The sequence below is a fragment of the Diceros bicornis genome, chromosome 18 (assembly GCF_020826845.1).
Source record: "Diceros bicornis minor isolate mBicDic1 chromosome 18, mDicBic1.mat.cur, whole genome shotgun sequence".
In the NCBI taxonomy this organism is placed as follows: domain Eukaryota; kingdom Metazoa; phylum Chordata; class Mammalia; order Perissodactyla; family Rhinocerotidae; genus Diceros; species Diceros bicornis.
Window position 1 is genome coordinate 14,831,875 of NC_080757.1, and position 22,027 is coordinate 14,853,901.

At 38.1% G+C, this 22,027-nt stretch overlaps 1 protein-coding gene across 1 annotated transcript; it reads left to right on the forward strand.

The window, feature by feature from the left end:
* The first annotated feature begins 11,738 nt into the window (after positions 1–11,738).
* LOC131416797 (olfactory receptor 1A1-like) lies at positions 11,739–13,516 on the forward strand. Its single transcript, XM_058559464.1, has 2 exons — positions 11,739–11,781; positions 12,582–13,516. Exons 1-2 carry the CDS (start codon positions 11,739–11,741, stop codon positions 13,514–13,516), a joined length of 978 nt encoding a protein of 325 aa, XP_058415447.1.
* The last annotated feature ends 8,511 nt before the right edge of the window (positions 13,517–22,027 follow it).

Below are 22,027 nucleotides of genomic sequence, written 5' to 3' on the forward strand. Positions count from 1 at the left end.
AAAAAAGGAGGAGGATTGGCAATAGATGTTAGCTCAGAGCCGGTCTTCCTCAGCAAAAAGAGGAGGATTAGCATGGATGTTAGCTCGGGGCTGATCTTCCTCACAACAAAAAAAAAAACAAGAATATTTAATACAGGGAATTAGAAACACAGGTGCATGCTGAAGGAGAATAAAGATAAAAAGAAAGAGACAGATGCTGAGGTAACCCAGAGACTTCAGAAGGAAGTTTCACCCTCTAGACCTAGAAGAAACAGCTATATTCCTAGAAATATAAGATGGCCACTCTTTCCACTTCTATTCAACATGGTACTGGAAGTCCTAACCAGAGACACTTGGCAAGATGAAGAAATAAAAGGCATCAAAATTGGAAAAGAAGAAATAAAACTCTCTCTGTTTGCAGATGATAAAGTCTTATATACAAAAAACCTAGCGATTATATATTTTTTAAAAACCTGTTAATAAACAAATTCAGTAAAGTTACAGTATACAAAATTAATATAGAAAAGTCAATTGTGTTTCTGTAATTTACAATAAACTATCAGAAAGAGAAATTAAGAAAAAATCCATTTACAAAAGCATTAAAAAGAATAAAATACTTAGGAAAAAACTTAACTAAGAAGGTGAAAGACATGTACACTGAAAGCTACAAAATATTGATGAAAGAAATTAAAGAAGACACAAATAAATGGAAAGACATTCTGTATTCATGACTTGGAAGACTTAATATTGTGAAAATGTCCATATGACTCAAAGGGATCTACAGATTCAATGAAATCCCTATCAAAATTCCAAGGACAATTTTTACATAAAAAGAAAAAAAATTCTGCAATGTATATGGAAACTAAAAAGACCACAAACAGCCAAAACAATCTTGAGAAAGAAGAAAGCTGGAAGCACCACACATCCTCATTTCAAAGTACATTACAAAGCTACAATATTAAAAAATAGTACTGGGCCGGCCCTGTGGCATAGCGGTTAAGTGCGCGTGCTCCGCTGCTGGCAGCCCAGGTTCGGATCCGGGCACGCACCGATGCACCGCTTGTCAGGCCATGGTGTGGCAGCGTCCCATATAAAGTGGAGGAAGATGGGCACAGATCTTAGCCCAGGGCCAGTCTTCCTCAGCAAAAAGAGGTGTATTGGCATGGATGTTAGTTCAGGCTGATCTTCCTCCCAATAAAAAATAATAGATAAATTAAAAAAAAAAAACAAGACCAGGTGCCAGCCCAGCAATGTAGTGGTTAAGTTCACATGCTCTGCTTTGGGGGCCTAGAGTTCACAAGTTTGGATCCCAGGCATGGACCTACCCACCACTCATCAGGCCATGCTGTGGCAAGCGACCCACATATAAAAGTAGAGGAAGATAGGCACAGATTTTAGCTCAGGGCTAATCTTCCTCAGCAAAAAGAGGAGGATTGGCAACAGATGTTAGCTCAGGGCTAATCTTCCTCACCAAAAAAAAAATAGTATGATACTGGCATAAAGACAGATCTATAGACCAATGGAAAAGAATAGAGGGCCCAGAAATAAATCTGCACATATACAGTCAACTGATCTTTGACAAAAGTGCCAAGAATATACAAAAGGGAAAGGATACTGTCTTCAACAAATGGTATTGGGAAAACTAGGTATCCACATGCAAAAGAATGAAATTGACCCTTATCTTACACAATACACAAAAAATCAACTCAGTATGGATTAAGGACTTAAACATAAGATATGAGACTAAAACTCCTAGAATAAAAGATAGGGGAAAAGCTTCACGACATTAACTTTACAATGATTTCATGAATATGACACCAAAAGCACAGGCAACGAAAGCAAAAATAGACATGTGGGACTACATAAAACTATAAGGTTTCTGCACAGCAAAGCAAACAATCAACAGAGTGAAAAGGCAATCTACAGAATGGGAGAAAACATTTTTAAAGCATATATCTGATAAAGGGTTAATTTCAAAATATATAAGGAAATCCTACAACTCGGTAGCAAAAAAAAAAACCCTAATAGCTCAATTTAAAAATGGGATGAGGAATTGAATAGACATTTCTCCAAAGAAGACATGCAAATGCTCAACACGTTTATGAAAAGATGCTCAACATCACTAATCATCAGAGAAATGCAAATCAAAACCACAATGAGATATTACCTCACATCTGTTAGGATGCAGAGATATTGAACCCCTGTGCACGGTTTTGGGAATGTAAAATGGTACAGCCTCTATGAAAAACAGTATGGAGTTTTCTCAAAAACATTAAAAACATAACTACCATATGATCCAGCAAACCCATTTCTGGGTATTTATCAAAAGAGTTGAACTCAGCATGTCAAACAGATATTCACAGTCCCATGTTCATTGCAGCATTATTCACAAGAGCCAAGAGATGACAACAACCTAATTGTCCATCAACAGATGAATGGAAAAAGAAACTGGTGTAAACATAGAATGGATTAGTATTCAGCTATAAATAATGTAGAAAACTCAGTTAAAAGATTTAAATATAACCATCCTGTTGTGTTGTCAGTTAAATATAAAAATGTCCCTGAAAACAAGTTTTGTCAAGATACTTGAATTTCAGAGAGTATTTTTATAGCCTATGAAACACAATCTTTTTTTGTTTAATTTTTTGTTTATTGCAGTAACATTGGTTTATAACATTGTATAAATTTCAGGTGTACATCATTATACTTCTATTTCTGCATAGATTACATCATGTTCACCACCCAAATACTAATTACAACCCATCACCACACACATGTGTCCAATTATCCCTTTCGCCCTCCTCCCACCCCCCTTCCCCTCTGGTAACCACCAATCCAATCTCTGTCTCTATGTGTTTGTGTATTTTTGTTATTATCTACTACTTAATGAAGGAAATCATACGGTATTTGACCTTCTCCCTCTGACTTATTTCACTTTGCATTATACCCTCAATGTCCATCCATGTTGACACAAATGGCTGGATTTCATCATTTCTTATGGCTGAGTAGTATTCCACAATCTTTAATCTCTTGAGGGTCTTTCTTGCATGTTAAACTAAATGGCCTCATTTATTAATTAATGATTTACTTGAATAATGATTGCAAATTTGCACCTCCAATTTCTGGAGCTATCAGTAGTGCCTACTTTCTTTGATAATTCTAAGACCCTTGGAATTTAGATCTTTTACCTTTCTACTTAAAGGTAAAATGGATATCTGACTCCAGTAGACTTCTTTTAAACTAAAAATATGAGAGTCTTTATCTCTTTCTATTACATCATATAGACCACAGTTGATTTGATCTGATACAGTGACTTCCATTTTTAAAAATTCTAATAATGAATATCTAGTTAATAGTAGAATTGATGTACTTATACTCTTCTTTCTGTGTAATAAAGTCAAGAACAGAACAATAATCTTTAGTCCCCTTTACCTATCACAAGATTTAGAATGTGTTTTGCTCCGTGCATTCTTTCCCAGTCTTCAATTCATGGTCTTCATTACGTTATTCGGAAATTTGAAATATAGATTATTCACAATACTTAAATTTGTAACAATTAAATGTTATTTTTAAAGAAATATTTTCACTTAATTTTGTAATGGTATTTACAACAGAAATAACCTAGCTGAGCACAGAATTTGGAATTGTGAAATTGTCTCCTTAAAACTTTGATACTTCTTCAATGCTTTCTGGCATTGGTGTTTTGTTGAGAAAAGCCAGAAGCTAGTTTGAACATCTATCTCTTTTTATGTAATCTGTTATTCTTTGTTATTGACATTTTTATTCATAAAAAATTTATTCAAAAAAATGTATTCTCTGTTATTGACATTTTTATTCATAAAAATGTTATTCCTATAATAAAATATCACTAAGATACATCTAAGGATATTTTCATTAATGTCATCCAGAAGATAGTGAGGCTTTTGATTGTGCTCTGATTTTTGATTATCTATAATATTACCTTTTTTTTTTGCAACTTTAATTGTTGCTTTTATTCTATTTGTTCTTGTTTTGGGTGGAACTACCATTATTCTTAAAATTAGAGAACGATGTTCTCTCCAATATCCTACCTTTCTCTTCTCCTTTATTGTTTTAAATTTTTGTCCTTTCGATCCCTTGAGAATGATTGTGGTCTGAATGTTTGTGTCCACCAAAATTCATACGTTGGAATCATAATGCCCAAGGTGATGGTATCAGGAGGTGGGGCATTTGGGAGGTGTTTAGTTCATGAGGGTGGAGCCCTCAGGAAAGGGATTAGTGTCCTTATAAAGGAGACCCCACAGAGCTGCCTTGTCCCTTCTGCAATGTGAGGGCACAAGGAAAAGAGGCCTTCTATCAACCAGGAAGACCTCACCAAACACCAAACTTTCCAGCACCATGATCCTGGACTTCTCAAGTATCCAGAACTGTGAAAAATACATTTTTGTTGTACATAAACTACCCAGTCTGTGGTATTTTGTTATAGCAGCCCGAACAGACCAAGACAACTTCTGGATTCTGTCCTGAACGTTATTAATTTATTTTCTGAAATGTCAGTTCTGCCTAAAATGCCAATTAAAATCATTTTTCTGTTCCTTACTCATTTCTGTCTGCTGTTCCTATGTCAATTTCATTTTCATCTAAATTCGTTTCTGTATGATACTCTCTTATTTTAATGTCTTAAGACATTTAAATTGTCTTAAAAATATGAAATAATAATAGAAGAATTATAGAAGAAGAAAAGAATATGAAAAAACAATTTTTAAAAAATTTTCTGTTCCCTTCTTTAAATTGCATTCAAATATAAGTTTTTCTTCCAAGTACTTAAGATGTTACTCTTCTTTCTTTGACTCTGCAAATATATTTCATAGTTCATTCTTTTTAAAATATCTTTAAACAGAAGGGATTTTTAAAAGCCTGGAATTTTCTAACAGACAATTAAATTTAGCCTCTCTCAACAACTACAGGATTTTCTCTTTAGAGCAAGGAAGGTAAGAGAGTCCTTTCATAAACCACTGAAAGTTGTAGCCGCTATACACAGAAATATTTGCAATGTTTGAGGTTAAGACCTCATTTTCTTTGTAGTTCTCTTCAATGACGTTGCACAATTCCTGGCCTATAATGGGTACCCAGAAAATGAAATATGGAAGTAGTAAGAAATTCTGAGAAGGACATAAAGAAGGAAATAAGATTACTAGAGAAAAAATATTGATCATGAGATGTCATCTTATCCATGTCTGAGAGTCCATATCCTGGATACTGGGGCATGAGCTGATCACAGGGCAGGTAACAATAGAGCAAATAGGATGGTGCAACCTGAAATGTGTCTAGAGGAAAACGTAATTCAACAAATGTTTCAACATCTACCATGTGCAGAATCTGAAGAAGATTTTGGAGAGTTGTCCAACAATTACATGACTAATAGTAAAATAAGTAGTTAGTTAATAGGTAGTATTCTAGTAGTACAGAGGTAGTAAAATAAGAGACAACATTTACTAAGTACTAACTATGTGCCAGGCTCTGGTTTAAGAACTTTGCAGATATTAATTCATTTGATCCTCATGACAACTTTGTGGGGATGTTGTTGTGATTTTTGCTGTTCTTATTCCAATTATAGAGATGAGAAATTTGTTAAATAACTATTCAAAGTCAGTTACATAGTGGCAGAACCTGGACTGAAACGCAGCCAGAGCTCATAGTCTTCACCATGGTCCTCTACAGAAGGTAGTGACCTCTCTGCCACAGGAGGGGATAAGTCATGGCATAATGACCATTAATCAGGGCTGTTATAATGTGACACATACATGGAGTGGACTAGATAACATCTAGGCCCTTTCCTTCTCTAAGAATCTAAAAACTTTGGAGTCTTACGATCAAAATACTAGAAAAAAGAAAGTTTAACTTCCACCATAACCCTCCTCAAGACAAATCATAGACAAAAAGTGAAATATAATTCTTCTTTGCACATTTAACACCAGAAAAGCTTCGTCATAGCCTAGAATCAAGACCAGGAGCTCAATTGTAGCACAGTCCTTGTATCCCAAGAGTGGATCCAAGTTTGTGCCGAACAACAGAGGACAGGGGCCCACATTCCACAAAGAGGCTAGAATAGGTCAGCTGAGAACTTGGGCCCTAGAGACATACCCTCTCAGTAACCCTCTCGCTCATCCATACATCTGGAAGAACTCTGGGAAAGATTACTCTTGAGAACCACTGTGTCCCGTCAGGGCACAGCTGTGGGAGTATGTAATGAGTCTCAACAATTACTCGGACTATAGTGGGATAAAGACCTGAGGGAGTCATGTTTCAAGAGACTTTATAACCTGGTGAATAATTCATAATTTTCTCTATCCTGTAACCCATCCTACTCCCTTGAGAAAGAAACTAAAGTTTTCATCTTCAGGCTCCATCCAGGAGAGCTCATTCCACCTCTTCTGCTCCACGTTGGGAAACTCGAGACTCCCCCTTCCAAACCATCCAAGCTCTATCTCCTCTGCCTCAGGAGCAGAGGACCAGAGACCCACTCTCCAGGACTACTCCTGGCACTTTCTCCAGCATGCCTCCAAAAAGGGATGCTAACGGGGGCTAGACCAGCTGGCTGTAAACATCCCATTTGTGAAAGAGGAGTGAAGGCCCCAGGACCAGGACCCTTTTTGACATCATCTGAGCTGACTCCCCACGTAAGCGTTGTGTATGTTGGAGAAGAGAGTCCTTATGACAATGACATTAACAGATAGACAGCCAGAACTGCACTACCTTTATTATCTCTTTTGACCCTCACAAAACTCCCAAGAGGCAAGTACCATTATTTCTTCATTTTATCAGCTGAAAAAATGGTGAATTGAATTGCCTAAAGTCACACAGAGAAGCAGTGGCAAAACTAGGACTCACAAACTGGCCTGAATCCAGAACCCAAGGTTTCAAAATCAAGTAGAAAAAAGAGACAGAGAGACAGAGAGTCCTCCCCTTCTGACAAATGGCTATCCTTGTGTTCTTGTCCATGAAGCGGGGATCAGGAAGGGGTAGTTCTGACTTGGTTTTCATGTCTGAGCTCTCTCTAACTCTTGAAGTTTAGTGAGTGTGTAGGTGTGTGTGTGTGGTGTGTGTATGCACTCACGTGAGCCCATTCTCTTAGAGATGACCAGCAAACCCACCTGTACTCCCACATTCAAGGGTGCATACCCTTGGGGACCAACAGGTCCCTTCAGGAAATTCTGTTATCTCATTTTCAGAGCACTGATGGGCTGAACTACTGGGGAGACTCAAAGCACTTAGAGGACATTTTTTGGCCTTGTCTGCTACCCCGATGCCAAGGGGAGGAATTTGGGAGGCCAAATTCCTGTCCCTGAAAACTTGTCCTCAGCACCATCACACTCATGTGCTGGCATTCTCAGAGCACAAACGCTTCCCAGGAAGAGTGTTTTAGTGGGCAGTATGGCCTGAACTCCTGGCATCTTTCCAGTGGACTCGAGGCTCTCACTCTGCGTCTAGCATTCGCAGTGATGCACCTCCTGCTCCTCTTCCTGGGAGTACAAGTTTCTTTCACCTCTTTCTCCAGGGTTTCTGCAGAAATCCTCTCTCCCCGTGATGACCCCTACATCTCGTAGTATGGATCATCTCTATCCTCAAGTCTCTGGGTTTAGAAACCTCTCTCCCCTGGTTCTTTGTTTCTTTAGTTCCTGCAATGATTATACCAACCTCTTATCTTTCTGGTGCTACTTTTCTTACATTCTGTAACTTTTTTATTTTACCACCATATAGTTGTGTATGTACCAGATTGTCACTCCAAAACGTTGCTCTATTGATCAGTCACTTTATTTATAAGTCCAAATATCTATATCTGCGTTAAACAGAAGATTGCATATGTCTATACCAGAAAGAGTTAGTGCAACTCACATCCACCATGCTGATTCTTAGTTCCTAATGAAGACAGAACCAAGTTCTTGCGTTGCTTCATAATCCTCCACAATATTAACTCAAATTTTTTTCAGACTGATTTCTTCCTAGTTTTATCCTGCCCTCCAAGTAAAGATATATAAGTCATTTTTGCCTGAAATATTCTTCAAATGTACAAATATTTTGTCTTTGAGATTTTCTTCATGATAAGGAATTTGGACTTCATCTGTTACCTGATGGGTAGACAGTGAGTTATTTTAAAGAGTACACAAAATCAATTATATTATAAATATACTTTTGGGTCCAGTAAACAGATGTAAAGACGCCTGCCTAAGAAAGGAAGAACGTATATAAGAAATTGGGTGGTAGCTAGAAAGAGTTACAAGATTGAGGAACATTCATTGAATGACTAAAGGGGCTAAAATATGTTTGCCAGTTAATGGGAAAGTGCTGGTATTGAGGTAGATATTGGAGAGAGAAAATACTGCAGCTGACAGAATGGTGGAGCAATATAGCTGAAGAAACAGAAAAGAACAAAGATGGCAGAATATTGGACGCATGGACACTTTTCCTCTGAGTCTTTTGGGAAAAAAAGACAAGATGGAAGTAGGTGAATGGTATGATATGTGGGAAAGAATATTGAGGAAATACTATCCCTCTCATCCCAGAGATAACTGCTCTTCTAGAATGAGTAATATACTCTCATGCATGATGTGTACTTTTACCACACATGCATGCATTATTTTATGTGTTAAAACTTACATATATTCTGTGCTATGCCATACATCTTACAGCAACTTGTTTTTTTCCATTGCATTAGAATTTTTAAAAATGATTCCATCTGAATACATTCATTTTAACTGTTTTGCAGAAGTCAAAACAAGAAAATGTCACAAATAACCATTTCTAAGTTTTCTACATGACAATATATAGCCTTTGATGTCTTCTGTAACACATGTATTAGAGTTGCATGTCCTCTGGAACACATATGTTAGAGTTTCTCTAGGGTCCAATCAAGAAGTGGAATTGCTGAGTCAGCAGGAGGTGAAAGAATTTTCAGCTTTCCTAGATATGGGTAATTGTTCTCCAAATGATCATACTAATTTTTCCATTTCTTCCCTACACTTGAAATTGTCAGACTTTGCACTTGCTCCAAGACAAAGGGTGTTAAATTGAATTTTGTTTTAATTTGGTTGAGATTCTTTTCTTTTGATTATCAGCCACACCAGTTTCTTCTTCTATGCCTTGTGTATTCAAACCTGCTACCCACTATTTCCTACTGGGTTTTTGGTCCTTTTCTTATTAGTGTGTAGGACTCTTCTGTATTCTGAATACTAAACCTTTATTGATTATGTGCACAGCACATACCTCTTCTAGTCCATGACTTGTCTTTCTCCTTCCTTTATGGTGTGTGTTTCATACAAATGTCTTATTTTTCAAGTAGTCAAGTTTTACATTTTCTCTTTTGTGTTGTGCATTTGCGCCTAGATTAAGAAATCACTTCCTACTCTAACATTATAAACACATTTTGTTCTAAAGTTTTTGAATTTTTGCTTTTCACTATGAAGTCATCAGGAATCCTTTTTCTGTATCACTTTTTATGTATGGGTATCCACCTGTCCCAGCACTCTTCACCAAATAGTCAGTCCAACTGTTCCCTGCCTGTTACTAAACCAACCCGTCATGTACCAATTTCTAATAAATATTTGACCTGTTTCTAGGGTCTCTAGTCTGTTACATAGATGTGTTTGTCAGTCCCTGTGCCAGCACTAAGCCATTGTAAGAAGTTCCAGAGTAAATCAATTTTCATACTTGGTGGGGCAATTCCTCCCTCCTTATCTTTTTCCACAAATTATCTTAGCTCTTTTGGCTCTTTCTTCTCCTATATGAATTTTTGGATCAGTTGACTAAGTTCCATGTTTAGAAGAAACATATTGTGCTTTTATTGGGATGGCAACAAATTCATAGATTAATTGGAGGAGAATTGACATTTTTACAACATTGAGTCTCCATTACCATTTCTTATCTCCACATTTTTTTAGGTGTTCTTTTTGTCATTCAGTAAAGTTTTGTAATTTTTTAAAAACAGTCTTGGACATTATTGTTAGAATTATTTCTAGATTTCTTAAATTTCTGTGGCTGTTGGGAATAGAAAGTCTTTCTAATATTATATTTTTCTATTTCTTTTTACTTAAATGTAACAACAATATTGATTTTTTTAACATTGATTTATATCAAACTTGCTGAAACCTTTTACTTCATCTAGAGAGTCCCTTGGATTTCCATTGAAGACAGTCTTATTTCCTGTGAATTCTATGCATTTTGATTTTTCTTTTTCAATTATTATATGGCAAAAATTTCTTCTAGTGCTCTTTTCACAGATAGGACAACATTTCAAGTGCTTTGTGCAGAAGGCTCACTATATACTCCCTGCTTCATATGGATCTGTGGTCACATCTCCTAGGACCACCATAGCATCAGCTCTGGCTTACACCACTTGCTCTTGAGTTTTCTTTTTCTTTCTCACATCTATGTTATTCTGTTTCTAACTTTTAGGTTTAGCTGTGTGTTTTTTCTTTTTCTTTAATAATTTATATAGAATATCTGTGTTTTAATAGGAATGGGACCTATTAATATCAGCTAAGTCTTCCATGTTGCCAAGAGCCCCACGTCTAAAGTATGCTTCTCTACCACATGAGCTAACCACAGTCTGTGAGCCCTCCAGTTTTACTGACACTTCTCAACTCTGAAATACTATGATCCTGTGCATATATAATATGAGAAAGGGCATTTCAAGTGAGAAAACCAAATTCGTTTAGGTGCGGAGATGAAAAAGCATATCATATTTAAGGGAAAGATAAGTTTATCTGCTTCCCCTGTGCTAGCATATAATTCCCATCTGTACTATAGGAGACACTGAAAATTAGTGGTTAAATTAATTACAGATTGAATTAATATTGAGTAGAAGTCTCTTTAGAAAAATTAGTGAATAACTTAGGATACCCTGGACTACAGTAACAAATACATGTAAAATATGTAATGATGTAGTTAAACAAAATCAAGTTTATTTCTCTCTTATGTAAAGGTCCTAGTGGGTGCCATTGGTGGTGGGTGGCCTTCCTGGTTGTAGAGAAGTAGGAATACAGGCTCTTTCCACCATGTGATTCCACCATCCCATTCAGACTCCTGGCCATCTGCACCCAGCTTGCCCAAGGGGAAAGAGAATTTGAAGGAAGCCCAGAACTGGAACACATGGGTGGATTGGCTAGAACTCAGTCACATGACCATACCTCAATACAAGGGAGCCTGCAAAATGTAGTCTAGCTGAGCATCAAGGAAGAAGAGAACAAAGTGGATTTGGGTGAGATGCTAGTAGTCTCTGCCACAGTTAGTATGCCTCAGAGTCAAGGTGAAGGAAAGGAAGGAACCCATAGCAAAGCAATTGAGGGAGTTTTACAATATTTCAGGTAGAAAATGATAGTGGTCAAAGCTAAAGCACTGAGACAATAAGTATAAAATCTATGTATGAATTATTTAAAATGAAGAATCAACAAGGTCAGATGTAGAGGTGGGGGATAACCTGAGTGATAAATCCTGTGAGCATCTCACATGTGGGGAACCCATGAAATAAACATGGATATATTCAAACTATTGAGTGCAAACTTATTGTTGCATAAAATAAGAAATATTCCAAATAATCTGTAAGGAAGATAAGAATAATCAAGATACGGTTCTCTTCCTCTAAAAAGCTTGCAGTCTTCCTAGGTTGGATGTGCAGAGTGTGAGGCCAGACGTTGGCGAGATGACTGGACATGGAAATATAAGAAATGAGATCAAGACTACAAGATAGAAACCCAAGAGTCTACTAAGCAGCAGTTGAAGCCATGATGGAGTTGGATGAGTCACCAAAGGAAATAATAAAGAAAGGTAAGGGAAGGTTGAAGAGAAAAACATTATGGTTATATATATTTAAGGGTTTTGAATAGAGGCGAAATCTATCCAAGGAAGTGGTGAATGTCTACTTTAAAAATGGGATGCCTGGGGAATAAACACCAATTTTGTTTTGCTACAACCTAACCCCAATGGTCTTTGTGATTTACAATCTTCTGATGCCAGTGTAGACACTTGTTACCTCCTGGCTCTGGGCTTATTCTGGGTTTGGCCAGTAGAGCTGTTTCTAATTGTCCAGGGTATCATTGTACTGACTGTCCTTTGCTCTGGAGTGTTTTTTCAAAGACCCCAAAACACTGTCCTTTCCTTTTTGTGTGTAATAAAATTAGTATATGATTCAGCTTTCTCCGTTAAGTTGTAGGTCCTTGAGAGCAGAGACTATGTCATATATGAATAAATGGATGAATAAACCACATTTTTCATGTGTTTATGATTTTTCCATGAGTTCTAACAACGTTTCTAGCACATTGAATATGAACTTTAGTTATATGATAAATTATTAAATCCTAGAAGTTTGGGTGATGATGATGCTGGGGTTGGGGAGGAGGGGCACCTCTGATTCAAGGTTACTCACTTCTTGACATGAGTGTCCAGGGCTAATTATCAAATAGTCCCAGCGACCAACAGGGATTTTTCCCCAGTGTATTGGCTATTTCTGGATTTAGTAAACACAGACACAGACACAGCCACCACGGGGGTCAAAAGTGGTATTTAAGGAAGATTACATACAGCTCTTCACTAATAATTCTGTATTCCTCTCCCCTTTCTTGCTGAAGGGTCCACGTGTGAAGACAACCAATCTTCCACCCTGAATTTCATCCTCCTGGGAGTTACTGGTCAGCAGGAATGGGAAGACTTCTTCTTCATCCTCTTCCTATTCATTTATCCCATCACCTTGACTGGAAACCTGCTCATCATCTTGGCCATTTGCTCTGACATTCTACTTCACAGACCTATGTATTTTCTCCTTGCCAACCTCTCCTTAGTTGACATCTTCTTCTCCTCTGTAACCATTCCTAAGATGCTGACCAACCATCTGTTGGGCACCAAAGCCATCTCCTTTGGAGGATGCCTAACACAGGTGTACTTTATGATTGGCATGGCTAACACAAATAGCTATATCTTGGCAGCAATGGCATATGATCGTGCTGTGGCCATCAGCCGCCCGCTTCATTACACAGCAATTATGAGCCCACAGTCTTGTGTCCTGCTAGTTGTCATGTCTTGGGTTGTTGGAAATGCCAATGCCCTCCCACACACTCTGCTCACAGCTAAGCTGTCCTTCTGTGGAAACCAGGAAGTGGCCAACTTCTACTGTGACATGGTCTCTTTGCTCAAGTTGTCCTGTTCTGACATCCATTTCAATGTGAAGATGATGTACCTAGGAGTTGCTGTTTTCTCCATGCCATTACTATGCATCATCATCTCCTATGTTCAGGTCTTTTCCACAGTCTTTCAGGTCCCATCCAGCAAAGGTGTGCGCAAAGCCTTCTCCACCTGTGGATCTCACCTCACAGTTGTTTCTTTGTATTATGGGACAGCCATGGGCATGTATTTCCGCCCTCCATCTAGTTACAGCCTAAAGGATGCAGTGGTAACTGTGATGTACATCGCAGTGACCCCAATGTTAAATCCTTTCATTTATAGTCTGAGAAACCAAGACATGAAGGCTGCCCTGGGGAAACTCTTCAGCAGGATAATCTCCTCATAACCCAGGTGAGGTCGTACATTGGAGACTTCAGTCACCAATTAGGATGCACTTGAAAATCCAGCCCCAATGTCCTCTCCCTCCAAGAAACCACCTTTGATCTCCCAGGATAAGGCCACTCAGGTCTACAGGCTTCCATTTGTTCCTGTCAGGTCCGAAAGCAGGAACAGTGTTGGCAACATACGGCTTCACCCTTTCAGGCATCTGGTGTAATTGAGCTAAGAGAGAATATCATCTCTTGCTCTGAGCCTCTTTCAAGGTGTTAATGTAATAGAATATTTCCTTTATTTCATAACCCATTTATTCATTCCCTTACCCTCAGCCACTATTCCACCTGCTCTCCATTATACTCTAACTTTTCCACCTTTGGAAGAGACATTAGGTTAAGCCACTGTGCTGGTCTAGATTGCAGGCAGCAATATTAATCTAGCAAGTCTCTCCCTCCAAGTCCACTTCTATTCAGATAAGGTAAGGTTACATAGATACAGAACTAGTGGGCTATCCTGACCACTAGGCAACCAACTTTGCCAGATGGGATCAAAGTACAATCCACCCTATTAGGCCCTTAGGAATTCTGACATAATATTTAGAACGTAGTTACAGTTTCTTGCATAGGAATTATCCCTGCATCCAGGACTTGTAGTTGCAGCCCTGGTTCTGTGACCACTGCATCAAGTGTGGGGGGGGGGGGGGGAGAAACCAAGCTAATGTGAGAAAGAAAGAAAGAAGTATAGTCATTATACCAGTGTACATTATACCAGAGGGGTGTACTCCTCCCTTGGCAAGAATTAGCAGGATGCTTCCCCACCTCCTGTTCCCCAGACTCACCAGAAAAACAGAAACCTATCCAGCAGGGACACTCCTTTAGCCCCATTCATGTTCATACTGAGTGTGAGCACACAGTCATGAGGGATTGTAAGCCAGCCCTTCATGTCTTTATCTCCCCCCATTTTAGATAACTAATGTTTTAATTGCCCATTCCAATTCTCTATCAAACTAGTACTCTGAGGAGGATATCTCTCTGCCCATTGTTGGACATTGTGGTCTGTAAAGTGTGTTCCTTGGTCTGAAGGAACAGCAGTCAGATATCCAAAATGGTGCAATAGCTTCTCTTCCACTCTTTTATAGCACTTAGCATTTGCATCTACCACCAGATAAGCAAAGCCCAGTCCAGAGTCAGTGTCTATTCCTGTCAAGAACCATTTGTAGCCCCCTAGGGCTACCAGCATACGTCCCACTTGCCAGGTATGCTTAAGGCCTTCCACCCAGAGAATCTGCCACATAGCCATCTGCAGTCTCTGTCTCTTTAGCTGGCAGACAGAAGAGCTCTTATTGGCATTTTGTGCCCCAGGGGCTGCAAAAGGATTATGTTCAGATTCAGTCCATTTCTGCATTGCTACAATACCCCATGTCCACTCATTTCATGAATACAAGTGGGCACCTCAAGTGAGCACATGGGCATGTCTGCTTGTAATTCCAACCACCTTTCAAACCTAGAAAGGAGTTCTTCTGATGGGCATCAACATGTCCTAATTTAATGCATCCCTGAAATTCCCGCAGTGATTTCCATAGGGCTGTGCCCCATATGGGCATCCCTTTAGTAGGCCAGGTTTCCGTTGTCCTACTGCCTGACCATATGGCTAGGCCATTGGCCACTGCCCGTGTGTCAGTAAAAACTTAAATATAGGGGCTTTTATCGCTGTTCAATCAGTGTCAGGTACTGAACCCTAAGCTACCCCAAATATTTAGCCAGTAACCATGTGTGGCAATAGAACTCTCGAAATGTGCTAGTTCAAATTGAAATGTGTTGTAAGTGTAAATTACTCTCTGGATTTTAAATATTATAAAATAACTCAGTACTGCTATAAAATACTGATTGCATGTTGAAATGATAATAATTTGGAATATTGGGTTAAATTAACTACAACATTAAAATGATTTTCACTTGTTTCTTTTTCCTTTTCTTCCCCAGCCTTATTGTTCATCTTTTCAAAACACTAACTCTTATTTCATTAGTCTTTTCTATTGGGGTTTTTTTGTTTTTTGTTTTTTGTTTTTTTTTTGGTCTCTATTTCATTTATTTCTGCTGTGATCTTTGTTATTTCCTTCCTTCTGCTAACTTTGGGCTAGCTTGTTCTCTCTTTTTAGTTTCATGAGGTATAAAATTAGGTTATTATTTGACATCTTTATTTTTTTTTTAAGGTAGGTGTTTATTGCTTTGAATTTTTCTCTTAGAACTGCTTTTGCAGCATCCCGTAGGTTTTGGTATATTGTGTTTCCATTTTCATTTGTTTCAATTTTTTTTTTTAATTTTCCTTTTGATTTCTTATTTGACCCATCAGTTGTTCAGGAGTATGTTGTTTACCTTCCACTTATTTGTGAATTTTCTAGCTTTTTTCTCCTGTTATTCATTTCTACTTTCATGCCATTGTGGTCAGAAAAGATACTTAGTATGATTTCAATCTTTTAAAATTTTCCAAGCTTGTTTTGTGACAAGTCATATGATCTATTCTGGAGAATTTTCCAAGTGCACTTGAGAAGATGTGTATTCTGCTGCAGTTGGATCAAATGTTCTGATAGGTCTGTTAGGTCTACTTGGTCTAAAGTACGATTCAAGTCCAAAGTTTCTTTGTTGGTTTTTTGTCTGGATGACCTACCCATTGTCTAAAGTGTGGTGTTAACTTTCCTTACCATTACCATATTGTTGTCTATTTCTCCCTTCGTATCTGTTAGTCTTTTTGTAATATATTTAGATGCTCCAATGTTGGGTGAATATATATTTACGATTGCTGTATCTTCTTCATGAATTGACTTCCTCATAATTATATAATGATCTTGTCTTTTGTTACCAATTTTGGCCTAAAGTCTACTTCTCTGCATAAGCATAGCTACCTCTACTCTCTTTTGTTCCCACTTGATGGAATATCTTTTGAATCCCTTCTCTTTGAAAGGACATGTGTTCTTAAAGCTGAAGTGAGTCTCTGTAGGCATCATATAGTTGGGTCTTGTTTTTTTATCCGTCCAGCAGCTCTGTTTCTTTTGATTGGAGAATGCAATCCATTTACATTTAGAGTAATTTTAATAGGTAAGGACTTACTAATGACATCTTATTTATTGTTTTCTGGCTGTTTTGTAGGTCCCTTGTTCCTTTCTTCCTCTCTTGCTGCCTTTTCTTGTCAATTGGTGATTTTCTGCTGCGGCATGCTTTTATTGTCTTCACTTTATCTTTTGTGAATATATTGCAGATTTTTACTTGTGGTTGCCATGAGGCTTACGTGAAAGATCTTATCTATATAACTGTTTGTTTTATGCTGATAACAATCTAACTTACCATACAAAAACTTTACTTTTTTACTGCCCCCTTTATGTTTTGAATGTCACAATTTACCTCTTTTTGTATTATGTATCCACTAACCAATTATTTTACCTATAGATATTCTTAATACTCTTGTCCTTTAACTATAGTTAAGTGGTTACCACTGCCACATTACAGAGTATTCTGGATCTGGCTATATGCTTATCTTTACTCATATGTTGTGTATTTTCATGTTTTTATGTTATTAATAAATGACCTTTCATTTCGATTGAGGAACTCCTTTCAGCATTTCTTATAAAGCATGTCTAGTGGTGATGGACTCCCTCAGCTTCTGTTTGTTAGGGGAAGTCTTTATCTCACATTCATTTCTGAAGGACAATTTTGCTGGGTATTCTTGATTGGCAGTTTCCTTCTTTAAGCACTTTGAATATATCACCCTATTCTCTCCTGGTCTGCAAGGTCTGTGCTGAGAAATCTTCTGATAGCATTTTGGGGAGTTCCCTTTTATGAGAGAAATTTTTTCCTCACTTTTCTTAATAATTTATTTTTCTGATGTCAATTTTGCCTAAAATGTCAATTAAAATATTTTTATACTCTTTATTCATTTCTGTCCATTATTTCAAGATCAACTTCATTTTCATCTAAATTTGTTTCCATTTTATGCTTTTTTTGATGTCTTAAGATAAGAAAAATTTTTCTAAAACATTTTTCTCTTCTCTTTCTTAAATTTCTTTCAAGTGTAAGTTTTTCCTCCAAGTACTTAAGATGTTACTCCTCTTCTCTTACTCTGCCAATATACTTCATAGATTTCAAAAACACCTTTAAATGAGAGGTATTTACCAAGCCTGGAATTTGCCAACAGACAATTAAACTTAGTTCCTTTCACCAAAGAAGTTTTTCTCTTTTGGAAGGGAGAGTAAGGTCAGAGATTCTTTTGATAAGTTAAGAAATCTGCAGTCACTTTCCATGGAGAATATTTGCAAATGTTTGAACGTTAAAGTATCATCTTCTTCATAGTTTTCTTATATATCATTGCACAATTCCTTTCCCCTAATGCCTACTCAGTAAATAAAACTTGGATGTAGTAAGAGATTCTGAGAAGAACACCAATAACAAAATGTTATTACCAAGAAGAAAATATTACCATGGGATATCATCTTATCCATGTCTGAGAGCCCATGTCCTGGACACAGGAGCACAATCTGATCACAGGGAAAGTAACAACAGAGCAAATAGGATGGATAATCTGAAGTAAGTCTAGAGGAAAATGTAATTCAAGATTCGGAGTATTGTCCAACAATTACATGACTAGTAGTAAAATAAGTAGTTAATAGGTACTATTATAGGTAATAAAGGTAGTAGTATAGAGGTAGCAAAATAACAGTTAATGATGACTAAGTGCTAATTATGTCTCAGGCTTGATGTAAGAACTTTTCAGATATTAATTCATTTGATCCTCATAACAACTTTATGGGGATGTTGTGATTGTTGCTGTTGTTATTCCAATTACAGAGATGAGTGGGTACATTAAATAGCTGTTCAAGGTCAGTTACAGCCAGTCAGAGGGAGAACCTGGACTGAAACCGAGCCAGAGCTCATAGTCTCCTCCATGATCTTCTACAGAAAGGTGGTGACCTCTCTGCCACAGGAGGGGCTGAATCATGGTATAATGACCATTAATCAGGACTGTTATAAAGGTGACACATACATGAAGCGGACTAGGTAACATCTAGTCCCTATCCTTCTCTAAGAATCTAAAAAATTTGGAGACTTACTATCAAAATACTAGAAAAAAAGAAAGTTTAACTTCCACCATAACCCTCCTCAAGAAAAATCATAGACAAAAGATGAAATATAATTCTTTGGACATTTGACACCAAAAAGGCTTCAGCATAGCCTAGAATAAAGACCAGGAGCTCAGTTGTAGCACAGTCCTTGTATCCCATGGAGTGGTTCCAGTTTGTGCTGAACAACAGAGGAGAGGGGTCCACATTCCAACAAAGAGACTACAATAGGTCAACCCCGAGCTTGGACCCTGAAGACACTTCTCTGGGAAACCCTGTTGCCCACCCTTCCTTCCAGAAAAGAACTCTGGGAACTATTACTCTTGAGAACCACTGTGTCCTCTCAGGGCACACTGTAGGAGTATGTAATGAGTCTCAACAATTGCTCTATGGTCGGAATGAAGACATGGGGGAGTCTTGTTTCAAGAGACTTTATAACCTGGTGAATAATTCACAATTTTCTCTATCTTATGACCCAACCTGCTTCTTTGAAGAGGAAACTAGAATCCTCATCTTCAGGCTCCATCCAGGACAGCTCCTTCCACACCTTCTGCTCCTCGGTTGGAAAACTCACGACTTCTCTTTCCAAACCATCCCAGTCCTGTCTCCTCTGCCTCAGGAACACAGGACCAGAGACTCACTCTCCAGGACTACTCCTGGCACTTTCTCTGACATGCCTGCCTCCAAAAAGGATGCTAACAGGTGCTAGACCAGCTGGCTTTAAACTTCCCATTTGTGGAAGAGGAGTGAAGGCCACAAGACCAGGATCCTTTCTGACATCATCCGAGCTGACTCTCCAGGTAGGGGCTGTGGATGTGAAGACAGAGTCTTTGTGACAGTGACATCAGGGGATAGACAGCCAGCAAGTGCACTACCTGCATTATCTCCTTTGACCCTCACAAAACTCCCAAGAGGTAAGTAGAGTTATTTTGTCACTTTATCAGGTGAAAAAAAATGGTGAATTGAATTTCCTATAGTCACACAGAGAGGTAGTAGCAAAACTAGGACTCACACCTTGGTCTGAATCCAGAACTCAAGGTCTCAAGATTGGATGGACAAAACAGAGAGAGAGAGACAGAGAGACAGAGAGAGAGACAGAGAGAGAACGCTCCCCTTCTGACAACAGTTATCTTTGGGCCCTTAACCATGAAAACAGGATGATGACGGGGTAGTTTTGGGTATCTCAGTCGTGAGCTCTCTGCCTCCCTAAGTAATATTGCATGTGTGTGTGAGTGTGTGTGTGTGTGCACTCGCATAAGCCTGTTGACTTAGAGAGGTGCTACAAACCCACCTTGTACTCCCACATTCAATGGTGCATACTAACAGGCTTCTTCAGAAAATTACGTTATTTCATTGTCAAAGCACTTAGAGGATATTTCTTTGGCTTTATCTTCTGTCCCTGATGCCAAGAGGAAGCATTTGTCCTCCTGTGTCCCTGAAAAACTGTCCTCAGCACTGTCACATTTATGTGATGGATATCTCAGAGCACAAACACTTTCCAGGAAAATGGATTTCAGCAGCCCAGCATTGCCTAGAACTCTGGCTTAATCATCCCTAGCATCCATGCTGATGTATCTCCTGACTGCCCTCCCTGGGGGCATATGGTTCTTATACCTATCTCTTCAAAGTTTCAGCAGAAATCATCTCTCCCTGTGATGACACCTTAACATCTAACACTATGGATCCTGAAGTCCCTGTGCTCAGAGACTTCTCTCCTCTGGTTCCCTGTGTCTTTAGTTCTCACATTGATTATACCAATCACTTCTTTTCTGGTGCAGCTTTTTCTTACATTCTTCACCTCTTTTTTATTTTTTTATCAACTTGTCATTGTCTTTGCACGAGATTTACCATTCAATGTGTTGCCTTTTTCATCAGTCATTTTATATGCTCAAATACCTGTGTTTGTGTTAAATAAAAGGTTTCATATCTCTACTGCCAGAAAGGGTAGTGCAATCCACATCAACTATATTAATTTTTGTTGTGTAATGAATAAAGTATAAAGGCCTTATGTTGGTTCAAAATTCTCCACAATATAACCCCAAACTCCTTTTCCAGGCTGATTCCCCACATTTGTGTGATTTCTCCACTATTCCTTGGCTACCCAGGAAGAAGGAAGTAAAAGTGTACACATGTTATCTTGGGGTTGAAGTTTTTTGGAAGGGTGCATGACCATGGGGTGCATGCTGGTTATAGATGAAAGTGCCAGAACTGGGCTTGCTACCATATAGAGGTTAAGAGGCTGGAAATCACCATTGGCTCAAAGAGCAGGTGTATACAAAACAAATGAGCAGGGAAGAGTAGCATCGGACAATGAAATAACATAGCAAAATAGTGTTAAAATCCATCCCTACTTGCATCTACTTGGCTTTCTCTAACCTGAATCTGTTTTCGCTGCAACCTTCACTTTAGCATGACATATGGCCCCTGGATCCTTCTTCCTGGTGTAAACTCCTGTTTATTCTCAACCTGTTCACAAGCAACACTCTGTCTCCTACATTCAGTGAAAATGCACTCGAGCCAGCCAGCTCCATGGCCACACTCTGGACCCAGTTACCACTAAACCTTTGAAATCTTCGTTTTAATTAAATTTGTTTATTATGACCTTATTAAAATATGAGAATGACAGACATAACAAAAACTCATCACCTAGATTTGACAAATGTGATATTTCGTGATATTTGCTCCAAACTTTTTAAACAAATAAATTTTACAGATACACTTGAAACTCTCTTTGTTCCCATTGAAAATCTTATTTTCCCCCCCTCTTTCTCCAGAAATAACCAATTTGCTAGAGTTGGTAATATACTCCCGGTCAAGATTTATACTTTTACTGCATACACATGTATTACTTTATGTACTAAAATGTGCATATATTGTGTGATACAGCATATATCTTCCAGTAACTTGCTTTTTTCCATCCTATTATTTTTTAAAAATTTTTCCACATGAATTCATTCACTTTTACTGTTGTACAGCATTCGTTAATAAGAAATTGGCACAATTTACCTCTCCATTCCTCCGTGGGTAGGCCATTGCCAAGTTTCTTATATGACGATACACATCCCTGTGAATGTCTTCATGAACACGTAAGCCAGATTTTCTCTAGGGTCTAATCTAGAAGTGGAATTGCTTGGTCACAACTGGATGAAGTCCAGCTATCCTACAGATGGGCTAATTGTTCTTCAAATGGCCATACTAATTTTTCCATCTCTCCCCAATACTTGAAATTTTCAGACTTTTATACTTTTACATGCTCCAAGATAAAGAATGATATATTAAATTTTGTTTTAATTTAGTTGAACATCTTTCCTTTTGTTTATTGGCCACACCAGCTTCCCCTTCTACGAATTTCCTGTTCAAGCCTGCTGCCCATTATTTCCTACTGGGTTTTTGGTCTCTTTCTTACTAGTGTGT